The 16,571-nt window shown below is 36.0% G+C and overlaps 1 protein-coding gene and 1 long non-coding RNA gene across 4 annotated transcripts in view; both read right to left on the reverse strand.

Moving 5' to 3' along the window:
• Positions 1-1,965: 1,965 nt before the first annotated feature.
• LOC310715819 lies at positions 1,966-3,691 on the reverse strand. The gene is made up of 3 exons (XR_014530394.1): positions 3,487-3,691; positions 2,990-3,328; positions 1,966-2,256 (listed from the first exon to the last, which is right to left on the reverse strand). It is a non-coding gene; the product is annotated as an uncharacterized lncRNA (long non-coding RNA).
• Positions 3,692-7,053: 3,362 nt separating this feature from the next.
• The window catches only part of LOC310715782 (OX-2 membrane glycoprotein-like), a 104,859-nt gene continuing 95,341 nt past the window's right edge, over positions 7,054-16,571 (reverse strand). The window contains exons 1-5 of one of the 3 annotated variants that reach the window (XM_083522480.1): positions 9,252-9,386; positions 8,760-9,101; positions 7,891-8,181; positions 7,678-7,776; positions 7,054-7,192 (exon numbers count right to left, since the gene is read on the reverse strand). In XM_083522480.1, the coding sequence (XP_083378606.1) occupies positions 7,161-7,192; positions 7,678-7,776; positions 7,891-8,181; positions 8,760-9,101; positions 9,252-9,291 (804 nt within the window). In that variant the 5' untranslated portion in view covers positions 9,292-9,386 and the 3' untranslated portion in view covers positions 7,054-7,160. Of the gene's footprint in view, positions 7,777-7,890; positions 8,182-8,759; positions 9,102-9,251; positions 9,387-16,571 lie in introns of those variants that run through there. The other 2 variants (XM_083522479.1, XM_083522478.1) reach the window with 2 other exon arrangements.

Genomic DNA, 16,571 nt, shown 5'->3' on the forward strand with positions numbered 1-16,571 from the left:
CTTCAGTTTCCACCATCTTATTCTTCTTTCAATCCTTACTTTCCTCCTCTTCTTCTTCGCCTCCAAAACCATCCTACAGACCACCATCCGATGCTGTCTAGCTACACTGTCCCCCGCCAACACCTTACAGTCTCCAATCTCCTTCAGGTTGCATCTCCTACACAGAACATAATCCACCTGTGTGCACCTTCCTCCACTCTTATACGTCACCCTATGATCCTCCTTCTTCTTAAAATACGTGTTCACCACTGCCATTTCCATCCTTTTTGCAAAATCTACCACCATCTGCCCTTCCACATTCCTCTCCTTAAAACCATACCTACCCATCACCTCCTCATCACCTCTGTTCCCTTCACCTACATGCCCATTAAAGTCTGCCCCAATCACCAATCGTTCTTTCCTAGGTACACCATCTACCACTTCATCTAATTCACTCCAGAATCTTTCCTTCTCCTCCATCTCACAGCCAACTTGTGGAGCATAGGCACTGATGACATTTATCATCATCCCTTCAACCTCCACCTTCACGATCATCACCCTATCAGAAACTCTCTTCACCTCCACTACACTCTTACTGTACTCTTCCTTCAGAATCACCCCTACACCATTTCTCTTTCCATCCACACCATGATAAAACAGTTTAAATCCACCTCCAATGTTCCTGGCCTTACTCCCTTTCCACTTGGTCTCCTGAACACACAGCATATCTACCTTTCTCCTCTCCATCATATCAGCTATCTCTCTCCCTTTACCCGTCATAGTACCAACATTTAAAGTACCAACCCGAACCTCTACTCTCCTACACTGCTCCTTTTCCTGCCGTCTCTGTAGACGTCTTCCTCCTCTCCTTCTCCTCCTTCGGCCAACAGTAGCCCAATTTCCACCGGTACCCTGTCGGCTAACGATACCTGTGGCGGTCATTGTTAACCCGGGCCTCGACCGATCCGGTATGAAATTCTCATTTGTGATCCGCATATTTGATTTGGCACATGTTTTACGCTGGATGCTCTTCCTAACGCAACCCTCCCCATTTACCCGGGCTTGGGACCGGCACTAAGAGTGCACTGGCTTGTGCCCCCCTAATGGCTGGGTTCAGCTCTGACGTGAATACATTTATATATATATATATATATATATATATATATATATATATATATATATATATATATATATATATATATAATTTTTTGAAAATTATTATTTAATGTTTTTCCTTTCTTCTGATTTCTTTTATTTTAATTACTTCAAAATGCACCGGGTATTTAATTCAAATAAAATTATTGATAAATATCAAAATTTACATACATGCGTGTGTGTGTGTGTGTGTGTGTGTGTGTGTGTTGTGTGTGTGTGTGTGTGTTGAATGTAGGTATATTAAAAAATTAAAAATTAAACGTCTTGTAGTTGTGACGTACCGCCAGTAGATGGTGCTAAAAGTTATTTACACAATCTATGCTCTGAATAAAATGGTCTACCTTGTTTTTTATTTACTGTATATAAACATTGCGTGTGTGTGTGTGTGTGTGTGTGTGTGTGTGTGTGTGTGTGTGTGTGTGTGTGTGTGTGTGTGCGTGTGTGTGTGTGTGTGTGTAATAAAAATACTTTATAAAAACAAATCATGTCACAAATGCATATTTAAATGAAGACATTTGGATATAAGATTATTCAGAGCACTTGATAAGAACAATATTTTTTTTTTACATTTTTATATTTCAACATCACACTAATAAAATACAATACAATACAAATACAAAAATTAAATATAACAGAAAACAAACCAAACAATATTCAAGCAAATTTACCCTTTCATGACAATAACATTATCCTCATTATATAAACATAATATAAAATCCGCCAGTTCCATATGCAACTACATTATATGGTCAAGTGTTTATTACACTCATTAAACATTAACTATAATAAACGTTAATCTTCTGGGAAGGCTTTCACTAGATTTTGACAGACACTGTGCAACAAAGTTGTGTCTGGCTTGCAGAAGAACCCCTGATAACCTCCTAAAACAAAGCATTAGAATACTGTATGCTTATGTAACATCAAAGTAAACATAAAATAAAATGCACTAATAGTATCAATCCAAAAAGGCCCATATTGCAGCTGGATTTATCAGTCACAGTCTCACTTGGTGAAATAGGTGAATTTTATGGATCCAAAAAATGACACTGATTGTCAGTAGAATCATATTTACATCACATCGGTTACAGCAGTTCAGAATCTTCTGACCTTTTTTAGGATCGCCTGTGAAAAATCAAATCAAATCAAATCAAATTTTATTTGTCACATACACATACATACAGGGTCCGACATGCAGTGAAATGCTTTTTACGACGGTCCGGCATGAGGGAATAAAATGGGGTAAAAAAAAATAAAGAAAAAACAAAGAAAAAGAAGGCAGATAAATAAAGTATATATAAAAATAAGAATATATATATATATATATATATATATATATATATATATATATATATATATATATATATATATATATATATATATATATATATATATACTGCAAGGGGGAATGCAATCAATGCTATTCATCTTGTTCTTTTTAAAAGAATTGAAATTCTACCATTTAAAGAAGAATTTTTTTTTTTTATTATTTATTTTTTTTTTTTGTAAAAAGTGTTTTAACTCGAATGTTTGCAGCCGTTTTGTTCTTTAATCCGGTTTCATTTAATGGCACATTCCTGGTTTTTATTTATTAGATATTCATAAAAATAAGAAGACTGTTTTAACAACAACTTGGGTTATACTGGTTCTTCAAAAAAAGCTTGTTACATGACCATTCTTGCCAATTCTTTAACAGTTACATGATATCTTCACCTAGCCTTTTTTTTTATAAGGTTGTTCTTAACTGACTCTAATAACACTGACAAAACACACATGTAGCATACATGACAACGTACACTGCTTCTAAATGAATATCAGATACATTTCTAACACTTAAACATGATTTATGAGCTCATACCTGTTACGGTGACATTGATGACATGGCCTATAGCTGAGGTTCCGGTTGCACTACATTTGGCGTTACATTGATAAAATCCAGTGTTATTGAGAGTCAGCTGTTCAAATGTAATGAAAGCATCTCGTTGCCTTTTTTCACTGATTTTACTTTCGTTGATATGGAGTGAGTAAAGGTCAGGATCGTTAAGTGGCTGCCAATTTATTGTGCTGATAGTAGGTTTAAAACACCATGAGACCACGATGCTTCTAAAATGCAGTTCATCATACTCTGCTGTGCATTTGAGGGTCAATGGCTGGTTCTCTGTTCTCAATACTGGAGCCCTTAAATTTCTCACTAGCACTATGGTCATGTCATGAAAAAAACAAAAAAAAAAACAGTGTCTCGTGTCAGCACAAACACACAATAAAGCACAAACGAATATAAAGATCATATTTCAGTTATATACAAGTTTAGTATTAAGGTTGAAGATTAAACAGGAAATATAAAGTGGAACTTACCCAAACATTCAGATGAAAATGTGCAGATAGTAATGAAGAATAAGAACAAAGCGGTGGAACTTGTGGTCGACATGACGGCTCTGCTTCAGCAAGGTGTTGTTTCCACCACCCACCGGGTCACTTCCTTACAAAAATCTCATTTGCAGAAAGTGAAGAGAGCAGATTGTTACAACTGCTATCGTTTCAAAAGCGCCTGCAGAGGTCTGTGACACCCACCTATATAGAGTCATGACCTTCAGTGCGAGTGGAAACAAGAGAAACCCTTTACAGCCAGGTGCATATTTTATAGAACAGTTTTTGTGTGAAATCTTCATGATTTCCACGATTTTTGTAATAAATTGGATGATTATCAAGGACAGTGTTCGGTACAAAAAATGCTGACAAGCATTTATTATTTATTTGCTGCTTAAATGCAGGGAAAACTTGTTTGTGAGACAACCAAAGGTATCATCATCTCATAGGAGTTCTTAACAGTACTGATGTAGATCTTAGTAATAACCTGTCATACATTTGACCTTTGAGCAAAGAGGGAAAGAGAGAACAGCCCAGACAGCACAAGATGATTTATGTGATGTGCATTTGTTTGAATAGGGAAGAGGATGTTATGTTACTGGTCAGAAGTGAATTATATTTTGTAACCTACAGCAGCGGTTGTACTTTACCATGCACAACAGGTTTGTTCGAACGCGTTGTTTCTCTAGTAACAGCAGGAACTGGATGGGTTTCTGCTGGTCTAGTGGTTAGGTAGGGATTCTCACCGCTGAGGCCCGGGTTCGATCCCCGGTCAGGGAACCGACCCCAGCCATTAGGGTTGCACAAGCCTTAGTGCCGGTCCCAAGCCGGAATAAATGGGGAGGGTCGCGTTAGGAAGGGCATCCAGCGTAAAAACATGTGCCAAATCAATTAAAATTAAAATAATACACCAAATTCCTTTTATCACAGCATTAGACAGTTATTCCGAAACCCAAATCTACTTTACTCTCTCTCTCCTGTTTTTTTTACTCATGTTTTATTCCTAATAAATTACACTGAGACAATGGTGAACTATTTCACCCCTTTAACTACAAAGGATCGTTGAATCACTTGGATACTGTCACATTTCTAGATCCTACATCATGAAGAAATGCCACTGTCGTAGCTCATGAGTTTCTCTTTGATTCCCAGAACAATCAAAGATCTACGAATATCCTGTCCTCCAAAACTGCCCTCAGACTTCTAGACTCCTGTTACCTCTTAACTTGACCTCTTCTGCATGACTAGATTTTTTCTAACATAGTTAATTCCTGTATTTTCTTTAATTGCATGTCTATTTTTTTATGAGCTTCTGACATACATAACATGTTAGATTTGTAGTAAGAGTAAAAAAATACCATCAGTCTAAAACCATCTTCACTGTATGTATGCAATAATAGACCCATTGAGAGTCTCTGATGTATCATCTGATCGCATTCTCACTATTTTCCATGCATGTTTATAGATGTGGATTGGTTGCTGACTGGTTGACAAATTTTAACATATAATATAAACTTTCTTTCGGCTTCTCCAATTAGGGGTCGCCACAGTGGATCATCCGCATGTTTTTATGCTGGATGCCCTTCCTAACGCAACCCTCCCCGTTTATCTGGGCTCGGGGCCGGCACTAAGAGTGGCTGGGGTTGGTTCCCTGACCGGGGATCGAACCCGGGCCGCAGCGGTGAGAGCGCCGCATCCTAACCACTAGACCACCAGGATAAGTTCTTTCATTTATTAGCCTTAATAGCGAACATAAATTTCCCCTGTGAAGATATTAAAGAATGAATGTGTAAATGTTTACATGGGGTCAAGTTGAGGGAGTCTTTGATGACAGGCGTTTAACTTCTGCAGTAGTAACGTCTCTGGGTTACGACCGTAACCCTAGTTCCCCGAGGGAACGAGACGTTGCGTCGAAACGCTATGGCAGGGGTCTCCAATCTTTTCCAGAAAGGGCCAGTGTGGGTGCAGGTTTTCATTACAACCAATCAATTTATGGTGGAATTTATTAGGCAGCAAGTAAACATTTTGTCCTCAGAGTTGACGTGTTACAAGCGGGAAAAATGGGCAAGCAAAATGATTTGAGTGAGTTCGAAAAGGGCCAAATTGTGAAGTCTAGACAACTGGGTCAGAGCATCTCCAAAACTGCAGCTCTTGTGGGATGTCCCCAGTATGCAGTGGTCAGAAGGAACAGTGGTGAACCGGCAACAGGGTAACTGAACTACTTCTTAAATTGCTAAAGAAATTCATGCCTGGCAGATCAGCATATTATATATATATATAAATACAGTAATCCCCCGAATCTCGTGCCCCCGATTTATCATAGAATTGCATTTGCCACATAACTAATTAGTTTGGCTGAACTCTTGCATTTATGTTGAAATAATAACATTTATTAATAAAAATATAAGCACTGTATTCTTGCAAATGTTTTCTGTGTATTTAAGGTGTGTGGGAGGATGATTTACCGCTTTAACAATAAAAAAACAAAAAAAAACATTTTTGTCGGTGGCGTCTAATTATCGCGGTTTTTCGTTTTTCGTTCAAGTGGTTTTAAAAAGTAACCACCGTGATAAATGGGGGATTGCTGTGTGTGTATATATATATATATATATATATAGATAGATAGATAGATAGATAGATAGATAGATAGATAGATAGATAGATAGATAGATAGATAGATAGATAGATAGATAGATAGATAGATACAACTTTATTGTCATTGCATTGTACAGGTACACAGCAAAGAAATGCATTTTGGCATCTACCAGAAGTGCAAAATGTGCAGAAGTGCAGATAGATATCTAGCATATTTACAGCAAGTGGTATATATGAAAGCATATGCAGTGAATAAATATAAAGGCTATAACAGTGCAGAGATGTGTGGACATCATTAAGAATTACAGAAATGGTTCTAAGGCTATGGCATTGAAGAGGAATATGCAGAAGTGAAAGGTTACAAGATTACAAGATTATGGCATTTAAGGAGTTAGCAAGCTGAAAAAACAGTCTACTATATATAAAAATATATACAGTACAGACCAAAAGTTTGGACACACCTTCTCATTCAAAGAGTTTTCTTTATTTTTATGACTATGAAAATTGTAGAGTCACAACCTTTTGTCCAAACTTTTAGTCTGTACTGTATATACATATGTTATATACACATAAGTGAATGAAATGTTGGGCAGAATGTACAGTAATGATATAAAGATACATATAGATATAATAGTGCAGGTGTACTGAGGAGTAAAAAAGATGTACTATGAAAAATGTACATGTATTGTACAGAGGGCATATACAGTGTTTTGTTTTGTGTTTGTTTTGTAGTGATCTAGTGATATATATATATAGAGAGAGAGAGAGAGAGAGAGAGAGAGAGAGAGAGAGAGAGAGAGAGAGAAACATAAAAAAAACATACCCATCAGTGTATCGATGTTTTTTTGTAATACAATTTATTTAGATTTAAATACATTTATATATAATATAAAATATAAAACTTTTCTCTTGCAAATAAATATTCATTCAGTGCGTTCTCTAAAATAAAGTGCATTCAAGTTAAGAGGCTTTTTTACAGTCTTACTTAAAGTAACAGACTGTAATATCTGAAATACAATAAAGTGCTGAGAGGAAAACATTCAACTGGTGCATCTCGAATAAATATGTCACGCAAGTTCAACACAGTGTTTCTGATGTTCTGTAAAAAATAAAAAATACAAATAAATAAAAAGTACATTAGAATGCTGTTAATTGCACAATACATTGAAATAAATAAATAAATTTGGATTCAATTGCAAATTGCTCGAGCTACAATGACATCTATATTAAACTTATTTAAAGAAGGCAGTCATCAGTCAACAATCAGTAACACAAGACAAACACATCTAACAGAGTCTTTAGGCAAACTATTAAAATCAGGTTGATCAATTATGAATTGACTAATACTACTCCATAAATCCAATATAGGTTTTGTCAAAGTAAACAATAATGATACATTATGTAACTTTCAGACAGAACCAACAAATAAGTTTAGATTTAGGGATAAAATTATAAGTATCGATATATCATTAGACTTTTCAAGAACAGTTTGCTCCAGAATATTAATGCTTTCGTTAAGTTCTTTTCACTGATTTTTATTTACTCATACACAAGGCTCAGACACAAATACGTCATGATACCTACTTCTCCTTCTGTAAATAAGTATAACAACACAAATGGTAAAAATGCAGCAGATCATGGCAACAGCAGACATGACATAGAGTCTGGACGCCACTGGAGTCTCTAAAAAGGACAAAAACAAAGTATAAAGGGTTTTTTTTAGTTTTTTTTGTTGGAAAACAAATGTGCAGGTATATTATATGTATACATAAGGAAAGTTTTTATAAGTTCTCTTACCTCTCTCAATCTGTTGCTTCACAATAATGACTTCGCTTCTTTCTATACTTCCACTTTTAGCCACACATTTCACATCTTTTCCACTGAATTGTGACTGTGGGATTTTGAGGTTGCTCGTAGTTGTCTCTGAACTATCCTCATTCTGTACTGTCCCTGATAAGCTATTGTTCAATTCTTCCTCTCCAGACCACCAACTGATCACTGGAGCAGGCTTCCCAGTGGCTGAGCAGGAAATGGTGGCGTCCTTCTCTTGAGGTTTACTTACAAGCTGGGACGTTATTTCCGATAAACCTGCATGTAAAAAAAACAAGGTCAATGACATATTCGTATGTTTTTCCGAAGAAAAAAATGTAAAAGTCAAGATGCGTCTACAGTAATTTATATCAGTCCTCTTTTTACGCAATGACATTCGAACTACAATCAAATGAAAGAACGTTTTTAGGATGCCCTATTATATTTAATCTTAATGACAATGACGTAACTATATATAATAATTTACGTCTCATTGAAATATTTGGATCATCAGACAACATGATTTGTTTTATTACAAATAGAAACGTAAAATGGAAATGATCTAGAAAAGCAATTTGAGAGGTACGATTGTAATGTTTCAATGTCATTTGAGTTTTTTTTTTATTTACTTATGTTCATAGACTTATTGCTGTAGTAGTATTTCTGATTGTTAATAAAAATGAAGTTCATTAAAGCACAGCAAATATACAAAATATACACTTTCAGGGTTCATTAAACAGATTTGAAAAATAGGATCTTTTTAGCTGATGGAATTAGAAGGTCTACTGAAAGTGTGTAAGCTTTCTCATGCTACAGCTCCAGATTTGGTCACAATGATCTACTCCAGAAGAACCTACCCTCCACAGTGAGGCACGTGGTCTCCCTCTCGGTTCCGGACGGATACACACTGAAGGTACAGATGTAACAGGCTTCATCCGCGAACGTCACATTCTTTATCACGATGGTCGTTTTTTGGACCGAAGCCATTTCGACATGCACTTTGCCCACGAACGCATCGTCCACTTGGTGTTTGGAGCGCTGGGTGAACGTGACCATGTTACGCAGGGTTCCATCATCTCCATGCCGCTGCCAGATGACCTGCTTCACTCCTACAGCACCCGGAAGCTCGCAGGAGAAAGTCGCGTCCTGCCCGAGCGAGACATTGACGTCCTCTCGCTTTAGTATTCTCGCTGAACAAACTGAAAATAAAAATTAAAATGACTTCAATTAATATATATTTGGTCCCAAAAAAAAAAAAAAAACCCTGTAATAATAATAATAATAAATGCTAATTTCAAACTGAAGCTAATTGTTTATAATACGCTGCTACAATAAAAATGCAGTCCTACCCAGAGACAGCAGGATTAGAAAAACAAAATAATCCAACATGGTGTTTCTTCTTCTTCTTTAATCCAGCAAATGAAACTCAAAACTAATGGCACACTGATGCCCTGGTCAGTATATACACGAATCTAAACTGAAAGCATGACTCACCATTGACTCAGTTTACCAGACGCTGGAGCAGGAAAATCCCAGTTCTTGCCCAAGCAGTGCCTCTATATCATCATATTACTGACATATTATGCTTTATGGTAAACAGTTTATTCTAGTTTATTTCAGTCCGGTTTATTCCTTGTGCCTACCTGGGAGTTTTGTGAGGAAGACTGGGGCACCTGAGAAAACCCACAAAACCCACCTGGGACACCTGAGAAACACAAAATCTCAACATGCACATTTCTACACATACTGAGGCTTTAAATCACAGACTCTGGAGCTGTTTGTTCAAAATTCGATAGTAAACGGTTATTAAAAAAAACACCTATGAGGTCCACCTGGACGTACTACTTGAACTGAATTGTACAAAAATAATGTTCTAAATCTAAATTCAAGTCAAGTGAATTTCGCTCAAAGTATCGTAGTTTAGCTTTTTCTGAAATGTAGCTCTCATAACCAGATAAATACCATCTAATTTTAGCCAGTACAAATTCATTAGCATTGATGAGGTCATAAGGCATACTTTGATTAATAAGGGTACATCTAGCAGGTGAATCATACCACATAGAACGAGAGAGAGAAAGAAGAGGAGATAAGAGACAGAGACAGAGAGAGCATGAGAGTGAGAGAGAGAGAAGATCTGAAACTAAAACTGACTCTGTGGTATTTCCCACTATTCAGATCACAATAAAATGTTTATTGTCAGGGTTTTTTATTTAGAACTGGGGTTGTGAGGCCAGTAATTTCCAGGCATTCTGTCAATATCAGATGTTTTCAAGTAATAACAGGAAACTACAGTTCAAATATGAGAACTGAAATCTGGCATGACTACTTCACTGACCTGAGTGATTAAACTATAAACAAATTTTCACTTATTCATGTTCCTATAAGTGAGACTAACGCTAAGTTAACAGGAAGCTGGCTTCAGAGAAGTGACACCAAGGGGAGTAAAGAGGAAAAGAAAAAAACATTGTATTTCCGTGTGAAAATCATGATCTATTACATCAGCATGACGCAGGAATTAGTAAAGGCATTTTACTGTCATTTTATATTTTAGCCATTTAGTTATTTTGAATTTACATTTCAATAATTATATCACTTCACAGATTTAAATAAGGTTCTAATGAACCCTTATTACATGTGTAACATTAATAATATTCTTTCAATATGCTCATTAAAATTATTATTCCTATAATCTTATATACGATAATTTGTACGGTGGTCACAACACCATAATCTACGCCTAAAAATAAACAGATAAAAAATGTGTCGAAAAACATATAATCATTGATTTGTGAAGCATTTTGTTAGGATTTGACTCAATTTTAATGATTAGCCAGTTTTTGAATACAGGTGTTGCTTATTTAATAGCATTATGAAGATAATAAAACTATAAATAAATAAATCACAGCTTGTAATCTAAGAGAGAGACCAGTAAAGGCAAACTCGTTTGTTCTGAGGAACAACCTCACAACCTCAAATGAATTTATATATAAAAAGGAAAATTTAAAAGATGACACACGTTTGTATATTTCTGCTTTTCCCTGTTTTTACTTCAGTGGAAAAAGAGGGGATAAAAACATTGGATAAAATTCAGCGTCAAACACCTTTATTATTGTGCGCTGGTCTTACTTTCATTTTTTTCCCTGCTCATCTGAGGTGCCTCAGTATCACCAGTCATCTTGAAAAGCAGACAATATGTGACAAACTTATTTGTATTATGTCTTTTTCTAAGCATAACTTGCACTTGCTGTTGGTACAAATTGTTGATATGATTCAGTGGAACATTTTTTTAAATCTTCATATGCACATATATGTGAAGATTGGTTTCTAGGAGTAGAAAGGAAGACGCAGATCCTTCCACACAGACCCTTATTCTAAATTGTTCCTATGACTGTACATTCTGCTGTATATGGGGGGCCTTTAAAATGGAGGAAAAAATAAATAAAGCTGAAATGTTCCTGAGGATCTATAAGGATGTACACTTTTAAGCACCACCCATTTCCTTGTTGATGGGAAAGGACCTAAACTTAAGGTTAAAATCACATGTCCAAAAATTAATTTGTCAACAAAATTCTTCAGCTAAACATAACATCGCTCACAATATTTTCCCATGTAAAAAAATCCCTTGTTTGCTATTTAATGATAAATAGAAAGTTATAGACGAAGAAGTGTTTGGTTTTGGGCAATTCATTAATTTTCCAGCACACATTTACAATTTGGTTGCAAAACCAAGTTGTTTTGTTATGAACTTTGCAGTAATTTTACACCACAGTAATTTCCTGACTGTACAATCATAGATAACACACAAGTATGTGTTGTGGTGTGCTGATAAAAAACAGTTGCCTGTATATTTACCAGGAAAATAGCTGTTTTGCATTGGAGGGCATCAGCAAAACCTCACAAAATGAATAAACAATAAGCAAAAAACTTACAACCATTTCCAAAGAAAATTGGAAAAACAGTAAGAAATGATTTGCAAATCTAATAAATCCATATATATATATATATATATATATATATATATATATATATATATATATATATATATATATATATATATATATATATATATATATAACATATCTAATGTTTAAACTGAGGAAATGTAAAATTATAGGGTAAAAATAGTCATATTGAATTTGATGGCTGCAACATGTCACCAAAAATTTGGGACTGGGGCAACAAAAGACTGAAAAGGTAAGAGTTAACAAAAAAGAAACAACTGGAGGAACATTATGCAACATGATTAGGTATTTAAAGAGTATTTTAGAGAGGAAGAGTCTCTCAGAAGTAAAAATAGGCAGAGATTCACCAATCTGTGAAAAATTGAGGATTCTTGTGGAAATTGTGGCAGCGCTACATTAAAAACATAAAATGGAAATCACTGCATGGGCTCAGGGACACCTAAAGAAATCACTATATGTGAACACAGTTCCCTGTGTCATCCACAAATGCAGGTTAAACCTCTAGCCACATCAAGTCAAGTCAAGTCAAATCAAGTCAAGTCAAGTCAAGTCAAGTAGGCTTTATTGTCATTTCAGTATATATATAGGGTACACAGTGAAACAAAACAATGTTTCCCCAGGACCAAGGTGCCAGAAAAAACAACATAAATTAACAAATGGAACACAAAGAACACATACCTAACTCCAAATTAACAACACAAAGTGCACATAAGCAACATTTAGTGCAAAAAAGCAGAAAAACAAACAAGCGACAACATGAGGCAAGGAAAAACAGTGACACAGTAGCACAAACCAGTACAGTACAGAAGGTTGTGCACAATGAATTGTCCGTATACAAATAAACAATAAATACTGTACATGTAAACATTTGGCTGGATGTAAACTTTTGGTTCAACAGAAGTGTCCAAACAGCATGTTTTTTTTTATTTTTCATTTTGCGTCGATTTTGTGTGTGTATCAGTTCAGTTCCTTCATGTTGAGAAGCCTGATGGCTTGTGGGGAAAAAAACTGTTACCCAGTCTGAATGTGAGGCCTGAATGATTCTGTATCTCTTTCCAGACGGCAGTAGAGTGAAGATTGTGTGTGAGGGGTGTGTGTGTGGACAGGCTTTACAGATGCAGCTTGTGGTGGTCCAAGATGGAATGAAGATAGACCCTGATGATCATCTCAGCCGACCTCACTAACCTCTGTATGATATCATACTAAGAAGAAGCCATATGTGAACATGATCCAAGAATGCTGCCATCTTGTCCGGGCTAAAGCTCGTTTACTTTTTACTGTGGCAAAGTGGAAATCTGTTTATTCTGTAGTCAGATAAATGGAAATTTGGAATATAAAATAGGTTTAAATCATTGAACGAGACACCTGTCATTCAAGATATACAGGAAGTACAACAAATTCTCCTTGCATGCCAATGTTTACTTCTGTTATTTTCTTATTTAAAGGTGCACTAATCGAAATAAAAAATAGTTTAAAGTAAACGAAGAACTTTACACATGTAAAAGAAACAAAGTTATACGATTTCATACTTCCTGTATATCTTGAATGACAGGTGTCTCGTCCAATGATCGGTAAGTGTTACATTCACAAATTATACCTACCTTTTCCAGTTTGTCTGAATTGTCGTTGTATTTTCGGATTTGTTATTTTGTTTTTGGATTTGTTAATGTGTTTTGCACTGTAGATATGAGTTATATTTACATTTAAGACAGACACCTGAATCCTGATCTACTTACAAAAGTGGTTTGAAATCTCAATAAAAAAATAAAAAAAAAATTCCACATTTAGTGCCAATTTGCTGTTATAATAATCTCCACTATTCTGTGAAAAAGGTTTCCCTAAATTTCGGTTGTGGAAATTGTGGAAATATTATAGAACACTAATATTTCATTTGATTGTCTTTTCTTTGATTACGCCATGCACTCTCTGCGGTGTTGCTTCGATAAGCTTATGCAATGTCACATTTCAACATTTATTTCCATCCAGACTTGTCTTATTTTCTCACCCACATCTTTTATTAATGATGGACGATTCAGACCACTGTATAAAGTATTCTCCAATACATCCGATTCTCAATGGGGTTAAGGTCTGGTCTCTGTGGTGAACGATCCATGTGTAAAAATGATGCCTCATTTTTCCTAAACTGCTCTTCACAGTTTGAGTCAGATAAATCCGGGCGCTGTCTTTCCTAAAATATGCCAATGCCATCAGTAAAGAAAAAAAAATATATATATTTTAAAACCTGGCCAATTTAGCTGTTTTTTGACACATAACGCTGAACCAAAATCCGACCAACTAAAGCAACCCCAGATTATAACACTGCCCTCAAACCTTGAATGGTCAGCATTTTGCATGATTTGCTGTGTCACATAATTCAATACTTATTACTCTGGAACAGGCTAAATCTGGACTCATAAGACCACATGACCTTTTGCCATTGCTCCACAGACAGATCTTGAAGTTTCTTCACAAACCGAAACCTTTTTCATAAAGTGACACAGCTATTTTTGTCCAAATCCCTTGTGTGCTTGTGAAAGAACTCTAACTTTCACTTGTAACATAAGCTAGATCTGCTGTTGTTTTTCAACAAAACTGGTCTTACAAAATGTTATATCTGTTCAACATTATTCAAGATTTTTTTCCAACCACATTTCTTTTTTAAACATGATGGTTCACTGCTGTCCGTCCAGGTTTTAATAATGTGTTAAACAATTCTTAAGATTCAGTTTCTATCTTCTTTGTTGTGTTCTGTGCTTTATGCAGGTCAATAATTTAACCCTTCATTTCCATAAGCACAGGATATGGATATATATCCAATATGGTGGATTAAGAAATGAGAAACTACTCACCGAATAAGTTTGGGTTAAATAGCTTGTTGCGTCACTGCAGTTCCACTTCAGTGAATGCAGAATCGTGCCGTGTATTTCACACGAGGCCTTCAATGATGAACCTGAAATAATCCACCTCTTAATACCATCATTATAACACCAAAGTTTTAGAAATACTCAATTTTATAGAGAAACACAGTATAACAGAGCACTGCATTACACACGGGTATCTCATGCAGCGTGAATGAATGCCATTACTAAAGCCATAGCTGCATATATCATCTCTAGCCAAAGCATCAATATAAACCTCATTAAATGACCCCAAATTTTTGTGCATTATAGTTTTCCTGGGGATTGAAAATGAGGGGAAAATTGTGTTTTTGTGCAAATTCTACAGAAAAGAAAAGGCAAAAGTAAAAATGTTTCATGCAAAAGCTTAACAACTGTCTGGGCTGATTTTTTCTTATGACATCCAGAGAAATGCTAAGAAATGAAGAGAATAGACTACTGGGAATAATTTAATGCATTTTCAGAAATAAAAAAATTAAAAAATAAAAAGTAAGTCAGTGACTTAAGTCAGTGGTAGTGTTTAGGCCAGCAAAGAAGGCCTTGCTGATAGGAAGCTCTTATCTACATGCATAGATAAAAAAAGCTAATAAATTATGCATAGCTTCAGTTACAGAGGAAACACTGCAGTATAGAGCACTAATCTCACTTCTCCTTCTGAACATTTCTCTTCACTTTAATGTCGATGTGTATAGTGGCTGGTATAACTAACACACTAAACAAAAGCTTCATGTGTTTTTCTAACTTATATTAAACCGGGCATCCTGAACAAGACAAACCTACCTTCACATTTATGCGGTAAATGCACCCAGTCATGTTATGCTTTGAAATCCTTCCCTGGGAAAACCGTTGCTGATGCAGCATAACTACCTTGTGTCTTGTTGTCGTGCTCAGTCTTGCCATGGCATATGACCTGTAACATAAAACTGGCTTCCACACCCTCATCTTAGTAGCAGAGTTTGTTTTTTCCTCACCCAGTTTTTAGCTCCGACACAGCGGTTTCTGTTTCAGTTAATGACTGCGTTCCAACCTGCCAATGAATTTCATGATCATTAGCACCTTTTTCTGTTCGGCGTGCAATATAAATAAAACAGCAAGCCAAACTCACACAATCAATCTCAGTGGCCATAGTAAACATATATATATATATATTAAACATGGATCACGGCAACACAAAATAAGAGTCCTCACATAAGTCTTACACAGTATCGGCAGGCAAAATTTAACTTATACAGAACGTTAAAGGTTCACGAGAAATATTCATTCATTCATTCATTTTCTCCCGCTTATCCGTAATTCGGGTCGCGGGGGCAGCTGTCTAAGCAGACCCCCGCCTTCGACCGCTGCCCAATCCTCACAGCACCGTCCCTTACGGTCCCTCCTGCAGGTGGTGAGCCCACGGGAATTCACGAGAAATATAATACTGATAATTGCAAATATCATCACAAAATGTACAGAGCCTCTAACAGAGGCAGAACACTCCCCGCCTGGCATTATTAATGCCATTATAACAGTTCGTGTTCAATCTTACTTAGTCTTCCTTGGCTAGCAGTAAGATCACATTAGAAATAGGAATTAAAAATAATTTCACGTTACCGCCTGAGGTTGTCCTAACCTCTACCTTGCGGACCATTCCGTCATTGCTTGGGAAGACGGATGTGATTAACCCCAAAGGCCAGTCGTTCCTTAGGGACTTAATTTGCTTTACCAACACAATATCTCCAGGGTGCAGATTTCGATTAATCTCATGCCATTTGGGTCAAGGTTGGAGTGTACTGATGTATTCTTTTCTCCATCGGCTCCAGAATTCGTT

This window comes from Silurus aristotelis, assembly GCF_946808225.1.
Source record: "Silurus aristotelis genome assembly, chromosome: 20".
NCBI classification, from domain to species: Eukaryota; Metazoa; Chordata; class Actinopteri; order Siluriformes; family Siluridae; genus Silurus; species Silurus aristotelis.